Consider the following 10,040-nt stretch of genomic DNA (forward strand, 5'->3'; position numbering starts at 1 on the left):
TTGATCTTGTCATTTTGTCTGAACAATTTAAAGGAAAGAATAGAAAAATGGAGAACTGCTGGGAGTGAATTTGTGATAGCTTTGTCATATCCTACTGTAAGGAGAATAAGATGATAAAGAAATGGGTCAATGATTGAAAGCCAAGTGAGAGGCGGACTCTGAGAGTGTGGTGTGGAAGGAACCGATTTAGTTAGATCTGCTTGAAAGACAGTGGTGACAGGGGAAGAGTCTGAATTCTCTGTAGCTTCAGTGAGAAATAACACCACGTTTATTGAACGAGGCTTTCATAAAACAAGATAGGGCTGTAAGACTGAGGGGATTATCAGAGTCAAAGCTTAAGGAAGTGCAAGAAAACTACAGGTTTTCCAAAGCGTCCAGGAATCCCACTTTCATTCCTTTATTCTACCACAAGAATTACTTCTATTCATTTCTGCAGTTCAGAGGAGTAGGTTTCACTGCTGCAGCTCAGCTTATTTTGAACTTCCTGGAAAATATTTCCACCAGTAATCATATGTACTATTCAGTCACAGATAGGTGATTGTTTTAATGTTTGAGAACTATAACTTTTGGTCCTAATTTGTAAAAAAACCAAAACCGCAACAACAGAAGACGACTCGCAAAGACAGGAATTTTTTTTAGTCAGCTAATTAGAGTGAAAGTGGTGATGGCACTTGTAGTGTGTAAATTAAAAAAAAAAAAAAAAAAAAAGCTGTACTCTGATGGAAGATTAAGCATTAAAGTTCTCATAATGCCTTACCTTTTTTAAATGTATGTTAGTTGAATCCATACTTTGTGTAAAGGAACACAGCTCTGTGGAGGTCGTTAGAGCTGTGCCAGTCTATGTTAGCTGAGGATGAATATTTAAAGAGTTGAAAGTGCTGTAGGGAGCTGCTTTGTTCGACTGTTGAATCCAAGTGGTGGCTCTCCAGGTTACTGCGTGGCTGGTGGTTTAGACTGTTGCAGAGCCCCTGAGGTGCATTTTCAGTGACCTTCATTCCTCTGAGCTTTAACGATGGGGTCGTGTATTGCTCCCTGCTTTACCGTTCTCCCATTTGAACCCATTTGCTCTTGCTGCTAGCAGAAATCGTCCTCTGAAGTTGTGACCAGTGGCAGATTAAATTTATTTGAAACAACTTCAAATTAGATTTGCTCAGTTTAAGAGTATTTAACTGGTAGAAAAGTTATTTAAAACTGTCTCTGTATGGTCTGGCCTAAATATTATCCTATCTTTGCAAGTGTTGGTGATCTCCACTTAAGTCCCATTACCCCTGTGTTTGCGTGGAAGTGATACAGCCCGGGCATCGTTATCTGCCCTCTTTTCAGTATCCCACGGGAACACTTGCTGCCCCTCACTCACCGTGCCTCTTTGCCGCTGTACATGTGATAGCGGGACTCTTTGACCCTTCTAGTGCAAGCTCTGCCCTTTGCAGAACTGTGTAATTTTACTAGCACTTGGAAGGAGTGTATTTCCAATTAGCCTAACTGTTAATGACATCATTTAAGTTTTTTATCCTAGATGCCTTGCCTTTATTTCCTGATTGGCTGTTCCTATCAGCCATTTTCTTCTTAGCAGTATATTAATGTGGAAAATTAAAGTAAATATAAGAAACAGGCTTAATCATAGGGATGAATAGACTTATCTTTCTTGTTTCTTCATGTTGGCTATATTTAGAGCTGATAGAATCATCTAGTGCTCGTGGGTGAAATTTAAGGATAAGATTTGCTCTGTTTTCAGGTGTGTACTTGGCTTATAGGTAAGAGAGCAGCTTAGGTTCATTAGGAGTACACATTTGCCACACAAGGATGAAATGATCTGCTTGATCAGTTTTTGGTTCAAAACTAGTCAGTGTCAAGAAGGAAGAGATGGGATTCTGATATGTACCCTATAATTTCAAAGCATGTGGGATTTTTCATGTAGTAAGGTATTTTAATAATAATAAAAAAAAAAGTTCTGCGCCCCTCTGATGTGAAACTATTCATCACTTTTGAATATTCCAATCTGAACCTAAAAATAGGAAAGTTTGGGTACATGGCAAGAGGGTAACTGATGGTTTTCCTGTTGTTTCAGGTAGCAGTTGGCCTGAAATACTTGTGTTATGATTTCTTTTTTAATAAGACATACAGTATTTTTTATGAGTAGACATCGATAATACGATTTTGCTTATGTATCTAGCAGATGTGACATATTTAGCGGTAAAGACTTATTAATGTTCCTTTAGCATAAAATTTGAATGAAATCCGAAAAATTGATTTATTTCTGCAGAAGAGACAAATGAAGCTCTTCAAAATGAAGAAATCGGTCAGAAAGATGATGACCAGAATCCAGTATCTACTGATAATGTGGTATGTATGCCTTTCCTTTTCCACCAACGTGACCTCCTTAATTGCTAATGCTGAGGCTGCTGTCCAACACTAGTGTTTTGCACTAGGTGAAAACTTCAGTTGAGTGTGCTAAGGGTCCTTCCTAATTGGTTGAGCACTAAAAGAAACTGTACTCAAAGTACCAAAACACAGAGCTATGGGCATTAAGTAGAAACTGAATTATATGCCTTTTTCTGCATTACAACAATCCAGTGCTCTTTTTCTGGAGTGCAAAGCCCAATGCTTGGGTAGTGCTGTACAAGTACCTAGTGTAGTAAACCAGTAAGAATAAAAACCCCAGAATAATAACTGAAAATGCTTTTCTGTAGCTTTAATAAGGTCAGGTATCTCTAGCGCTTCCTCTCCATAGCCAACCTTGAACTCGTGCGATCAGGCTGGGGTGGGTGTGCACTCCTCATTCCCATACCCGCGACAGGGCGTTATTTAGATGTTTCTTGTGTTCTCGCTTGCATTCACGTTGAGTCACACACAGTTGTTTGCTGAGTTTAATTGACTGCAGTGAGAAAAGGAAGGAAAGACAGGGAGGAGTCATGGGAAATAATGCAATATGTCCCCTTTGTTTAGCCTGCCTTCTCTCACATTAGAAGAAAGGAGAGGAGGAAGAGGAGAGAAGACCCCAAGTGGTAGGGTAATTTTTATCTTAAAAGTTATCTGCAGAATGAACAGATGGTGGTTCTAGTTCCCAGTTGCGCTCTTATTGCAGTCAGAGATCAAGCGACAGGAGCTCAGAACGTGGCAAGACCGGTTGTGTTACGTTTGTCACACAGAACCTGAAGTGGGAGAGCGAACTGGACGTTTCCTTCCCTCTAAAGATGTATAGGGAGAGGAGAGAACATTTTCTTTCTTCTGTTAATATATGATGATCTTTTGTGTAAACTGAAATCCCACGGCTGTGTTTTCTGTGGTTGCCTGAATAGAAGCAGCTGCCTTTCTCCTTTCTGTTTACTGTAATGGCCTGCTGTGACCTTAGATACAGTCGCTCTGTTTCAGGCTCATGGGTTTACCGTGGAGATGCAGAATGTGAAATGACAAAGTAAAAGGTTTGCAAAGACGGTGTCTGAAGAGTCAGTTCTCCAGTCTACCTGCACCCCCGCGTTATAGTATTTGATATGATAAGAGACAGGGGGAGAAGAGGAGGACTTTTTTCATACTCTATTCTGAAAACACTGTAGCAAAATTGGTAAAATGTGCAGTTAAAATTGGACTAACATATACTGGACTTGCATAAGAGATACAGTTTTCCTATTTAAAATTCTAATGTGCTCTTTCCCCTACTATCATATAAGGAAGATAGTGTGAATGTTTGGCATTTATTTAGAGACTCTTTCCTCAAGCTGAACCTAAAACCAGAAATATTTGAACCACAGTGTTGCTGAGGGTACAATGTAGCAGCAGATCTGTGCGACGTTAAGCCTTTGAAAGGTATTGCTTCAGCTGGGCTGTCAGACGCTGTTTGCCCCCCCTACCTTCAGAACGGCCCCGTGAGCTTGGGGGATAGCACTAGTGAGCGACTGGTCACCTCTCTTGGAGGGTTTCTCCTTGGTAATTAGAAGGAAATCCCCGCCGCCTGGTCTGCAGGCAGACGGGACGCACACCCTGCAGAGAAGGAGCTCCCTCTAAGACAGCCCCGCAGGGACTGACCATCGAAGTGTACTATACCCTGCCTGCACTGCATGAAACAGTACACTAAAAAAACATCGTAAAAGTGCTTTAACTTATTATATACAGTCTCATAAATGTTTACCACTGTCAAAACAATGAAAAATAGTAAAAAAACCCAAGCCACTCTTCTCACACTACCACTGCTTCCTTCTCAAAAATACAGTGAAATTTAAAGTTTCACCTGCGCAGTCATCCTTCTGAGTTCTGGTTCAAAAATGCCATCCTTATCACTGTCTAATTCAAATTCATTCTGTGTCAGATCTAGTTTAGATAGGAATAAAAATTAAAATCTCATAGGCGCACTAAAAATGCGTACATTTTCTGTTTTCTCCTATTGAAATAACCTTTTACCGTGTTTTTCTTACACAAGAAGTTTTTCTGTTGGGAAGAAAAAACAACATGCAAGTGATAGATAATGTAAAAGTGCATCTTTTAAAACTTGAGATACAATTGGAATGTACTTCTGAGTTCTAAACAGCGTTAAGCTTGGCCTTTCACATTGTACTTTAGATTGGGCTTCTGAAGATTCCTGAAAAACTCCCAGGAATTTTTGTGCATGAAGTGGAAACGTCCATGTGTATGCATCGGGCACTGTCCTTTGTATCAACGTCCTCTCCTGTTCAGGGCGTTTGACATGCACTGTGGCCAAAGGAGGCCAAAGGAGACTCTTCGCTTTTTGTAGGCAAGAAGTAGGTCACTTAGGGCTTGCCTGTCACTTGCCATAACGTCTGGTTTGCTCCACAGGAATAAACTTTCATAACCTTCCTCACTCAGCAGGAGGTCTTCAACGAAAGCCTTGCAGAATAAAATGCGGGCTTGCGCAGGCTGCAGTGAGGTAGAATATGCGACTTAACGCCAAAAGCCTGGTGACATACAGCTCCTCCTCTGTAAACAGCCGGAGTCACCACGGCAGCAGCTCTGAGCACCCATTTCAGTTTGGATTCTTCCCGGATCTTGTGGCTGAGGTGCATGATTGCCATCTAATGGGGGCTACACAGCTCTGAATTTGTCATGAGCAAGCAAAAGGTCCTATTATCTCCATCCTTTCACACCAGTTTGAGATACGGATTGTTGTTTGCTTGTCCAATCTATGCATTCGAATATTTGGAATGAACTTTTTCTTTTTCAGAAAATAGAAATTATAGATGATGAAGAAAGTGATATGATAAGTAATTCTGAAGTGGACCAAATGAGTTCTCTGTTGGATTATAAGGTGAGTAATTAGGCTATATAATGTTAAGCAGGATAGTCCACAGAAAGTTCAGATGGGTGTATCCAAGGAGTTCAGCAGAGGCATGTGGGAGCCTGCAGCTGCTCTGCTTTTGCCGTGGTACTGCTCGTCATCCCCTCAGTCACATCTCGTCCCAGTTGCAGCCAGATTACCCGTATTTCAACCCAGAGGGAAGCAGGAAAAATCCCATTTCTACAGAGCTGTTCCATGACTTTAGCTGTAGCCATCCGCAGCTCCCACCACGTGTCCCAGACAAAGCAACTCATTTAGCCTCTAAACCAGCACGGGGTTTTTGGTGGGAGCATCGTTCTCTGGGAGTGCTGCAGCAGGCGTGTGCATGCAGTGTGATGCTGCCAGCTCCAGAATGGGACAGAACCGCTGGAATCCTCTAATAAAATGGGGGGATCTGAGGAGAAGTCATCCTGTCAATGTGGTGCAGAACATGTCTGGAAGCGGTAGTTGTGCGAGGGAGGAAAAACAGTTGGATACCTGACAGCTGCTGTCCTCTGCCAAATGGTAAAGGTTGCGCGTGCGTCGCTGCTCTCCTAAGGGTTGCCACGGTTCTGTGTTGTGTGTCCACCATGGGTTTATGTATGTAGCTGATTTTTTTTCTGCTTAGAAAACAGGTATCTCCTAGTAATGATAATCAATTACCAAAATAATAAATAGATCATCTTTTCAGAATAAAAATTACTCCTTCAAGCAGTGTTTTCCTGGTAAGGGCAGTAGAGAATGAATATGGAGAGGGAATGACCTTTTCTTAATGTCACCTGTCACCACAGCGAAAGGCTTGTTGTGACAGCATGCCCTACGGAACCTTGTTTGTTGGTTTGTTGCTTGACATTAGTGATTAGTCTTTGTGCCTCTGTGTGTTCTGTGTAAATTTGAATCCCTTCTTTGGCTGGGCAAAATCCATTGCTAAATAGGCAGCTTCTGAGTTTCCATCTGAAAGAAATTAATTCCGCTAATATACGAAAGCTTAAAAATCGCAGCCCAGATATTTTTCTCTCGTTCTCAGGGCTGTTACAACCTGAAACAGTATGGTGAACAATGTTTTGGCTGAAGAAATGTGAATTTTGTGGGGGGAAAAAAAACCAAAACAACCACCATTTTTAAAGGTTTCCAGTTCATCACATGGTCTCATCCTTTCGTATCAGCTAAAGTTGAGTTACGGCCAGTCCAGCAAATGTAATCATGAAGATCAGAGCATAGTTCGATGTCTTAAAAATATACATATATCTTCATCATTAAAACAGTATGTCAGCTTATAAATTCACTGTTTAATTTTGCTCATGTAATTATTTGCTGCCACCAAAACCAGCCATCAAGGAACATATTGTAAGCAAAACTGCCAACCTAATTAATCATATGGTTGCATAAGCGAGGGCAGGTTTTTCCTTGCCTCTGCTATCCCTCGGTGAAGGCTGCACTTAATTACCTGCGAACCTAAACGCTTACTTTCTATATGTATTGTGTGTTACTAACAGTTTCTCTGTGTGTATGTTTTTCATTATTATCTTACCGAAGGTGCACACTTGGTTATATTGTGCAGACACCTTTTGCAAAAATGCACAATGACTTTGGTCTTGAAAAGCAAACTGTTTATTTAGGTTACATGATCTTTGCAAAGGTAAATAACCACAGAAAATTAATTTTAGCTCTGCACTGATCAACGGGTTTAGCATTTTGATCTTGCACACCAATCAGTTAATAAGTTTGAAGGAGAAGAGTTACTTGGAATAAGCTGAAGTACTTAGCTGAATTTTTTTATTGTTTGTTATTTTTATATTAAGTGATATAAAAAGTACAGTAATATGTATTTATGCAAAGGTTGGGAAAATGCCTTTTTAGCCACAGCATGCACATTATTGATATTTCTCCACTTTGTAAATACAGTCCTATTTATTCTGTAACCCGAGAGATCTTGGAGGCTGGTGAGGTAATACTTCATGAAATGTGTCAAACTCAGCTGCACTAGAGGATGTTATATTTTAATTTGTGGTAGCTTTGAGGAATTTTCAAGTTATTTTCCCTAGGTTTTATTACAGCAGGAGACTTGACACAAAGGAATTTAGTTTCTGTCTCTTCTCACAGTCACCCTGACCTTTCAAGATCACTTCTTCTGGGAAGAAGCCTGGGCTTTGTTTTTCTTTATTTTAAAATGGCTTTAGAGGTCATCCTTATAAAATAAAAAAGTGCTTCTTTAAAAGGTTCATGTAAACTTTTGGCCCAAGTCATTAATGCTTAAATGATGTCAGTAATTCTGAAATGCCTTGTCTGCCTGTAACATGGTTAGCTGTCACGTGCCGGGTGGAGGATAATGAGAAATAAAATGGCATACGCATTCGCAGGGTTAGTGTGACACTGCTGGGTGTCCATCAGGGGCTTATGATTGTGCCCAAAGTCTGTGTGCATTGTCCTGTAATTCTGAAACTATAGATCTTTTGGCTGTACTTAATTTGGGTTTTGGCAGGAATCATCAGAAACACATCTTTACTCATTTTCACTAAAAATGTTGAGATTTAACACAAGTATGTTTCGGTGTCATTAAAAAGATGCAGTGCTGTTTATAATTTCCAGACCTTTATGTAATTTCCCCCCACAGAATGAAGAAGTCAGATTCATTGAGACTGAGTTGGAGAACCACAAACAGAAGTATTTTGAACTACAGACGTTTACTCGGAGTTTGATACTTGCTATTAAATCAGATGATAAAGAGCAGCAGCAGGTAAGTCTTGATGTGGGTTTTAATAACAAAAGGCATTTGTCATTTTTGTTCTCTCACTCCCTTGGTTTTATTCCATAATGCCCAGAGGCTCAAATTATGATTAAGGCAGCGTTGTGCTGAACATCTTACAGACAAAGTAAAGCTGAACTTTAAATGAAAGGAAGATCTTGCAATCTACGCAAGCAGTGACATAGACAAAAGAAGTGTTACTTTTACAAAGGGACCACCAGTGTATGCCAAGGGACTGGGATTTGTCTGTTGTGAGATCCAGGGAAAAAAGTCAGGCTGCTTCAGCTGCGCTGCACCCATCTAATACATAGCAGTTCTTTTAATGCTTGGTTGGGTCATGGCTTGTGTAGGTAACATTTTGTGCTTTATTTAGGAAGAGGTTTCGTTGCTTTTATTGTTTTCCTTTTGTCTTTCAGATAATGTCAGCTCGGACAATGTTTTTCCTTTCAATATCTATCAATACTCACCTCTTTGATTTTTATTAACGCATCCAATACCAACGTTGACTGCAAAGCTCAACAAAGTTTTTTTCACTATATGTTTAAAAGATACATGAATGCTGACATAAAACATATACCTAATACCATATTGTAATGTTTTTTACTTACAGGCACTGCTCTCAGACTTACCTCCTGAATTAGAAGAAATGGATTTCAATCATGCATCCCCAGAGCCTGATGATACCTCATTCAGCTTGTCGTCTTTATCTGAGAAAAATGCCTCAGACAGTTTGTGAATTTTTTTTTTTAACTGACAAAAAAAGAAACCCCACGTAACGTGTAGGTTTCAAGAGAACGGCATTTGCTATCCTGTGTTCTTCAGTCCAAAAAAGAAAGCCCAAGGTGAAGTAGACTTTCCTGAAGGATGACTGTAGTAGGTCATGGCTACAGTTTGCACTGTCAAGAAATTTTGAATGTTGTTTTTGGTAAATGAAAGACCTGTGTGAGGAAAGGTTTCACTTTTAGCAGTTTGGCCTTGATTAGGATAACTTCTGACTTTCCAGAATAACTCTTGCTCTGTAGCAAAGGCTTTTTGAGCAGGGATCCAAGAGCGGAAAACAAATGTCCTGTTACACAAACAGCTCATTCTTCAGAGTCGCTTGCTCACCAGTCCTGTTGATTATTTTTTTTCCCCATTTTTACTCAGGTAGGTGGACTAAAAATTGGAGATCCAAATAGAATAACGGGCTTGTTACGAGTTGTGCTTGAACCCTTTTGAAAATCTGAAAAATTAAACTGAAGTGTTTTTCATTATGTGACTTCCAATTGTTGCATCTTCCATTTTCTGACCAAAATAGCTGAAAAATCTCTGAAAGGCTAACTGAAAATTTTGAATTATCGTCAATAAATTATTAATGTAAACAAGCAGTCATAAGTGGTGTAACAAATTAGATGGATATGGGAAACCTGATAGCTGCAGAACACGACTTTCTGATACTCTCACAGTAGCAATGGGATTAGATGTTTACAGTGCTGTTTTAGGGGTTTATGAATGTAGTTACAGTTTTTATTTGTCAAAGTCTGAATGCTAAAGTTCTGTTAGGTATTTTTCCACAAACTTTGCTCCCTTTTATCAAGACGCTGATAAAAGCAACTGCTAGGTGCCATTTCTAAACTGCGAGCTTGATTGCAGGCAGTGGCTGAAATGAATTTCTTCTTTTCCAGCTGTCACAGACATTGAATCCCTGTACTCATCTGATTAAATGGATGTGCAGATACATTCAGATAAATTTAGTAGGGCATGTAGGTGCATGCCCATATTATTGATGCTCTATAACTTCTAATCTGAATATTCCTCAGCAAGCATTTTTGAAACAGATACTTTCACAGTCTGGTAAAAAGCCTGATCTCTCAATTTTATGCCAAATAACAATTTACTCTGGTGAATCCTTACTCATACAGCACAGTAAGTAAGCCCCTTAATTCCAGTGGCAGATCCAAGGTGTAGCTCAAACTCCTGTGTTGGGGAAGTAACACCCCTTTTTTTTTTTTTTCCTCCAATACTGGGATTAACTCCTGATTCTAGGTT

The 10,040-nt window shown here is 39.8% G+C and overlaps 1 protein-coding gene across 8 annotated transcripts in view; it reads left to right on the plus strand.

Moving 5' to 3' along the window:
* The window catches only part of HDX (highly divergent homeobox), a 49,216-nt gene extending 39,946 nt beyond the window's left edge, over positions 1-9,270 (plus strand). For 6 of the 8 annotated variants that reach the window (XM_055818073.1, XM_055818072.1, XM_055818070.1 and 3 more), the window contains 4 exons: positions 2,264-2,343; positions 5,174-5,257; positions 7,881-8,003; positions 8,623-9,270. In XM_055818073.1, coding sequence (XP_055674048.1) covers positions 2,264-2,343; positions 5,174-5,257; positions 7,881-8,003; positions 8,623-8,748 — 413 coding nt within the window. In that variant the 3' untranslated portion in view covers positions 8,749-9,270. The other 2 variants (XM_055818076.1, XM_055818077.1) reach the window with 2 other exon arrangements.
* Positions 9,271-10,040: the final 770 nt, after the last annotated feature.

This window comes from Falco peregrinus, chromosome 13 (genome assembly GCF_023634155.1).
Source record: "Falco peregrinus isolate bFalPer1 chromosome 13, bFalPer1.pri, whole genome shotgun sequence".
NCBI classification, from domain to species: Eukaryota; Metazoa; Chordata; class Aves; order Falconiformes; family Falconidae; genus Falco; species Falco peregrinus.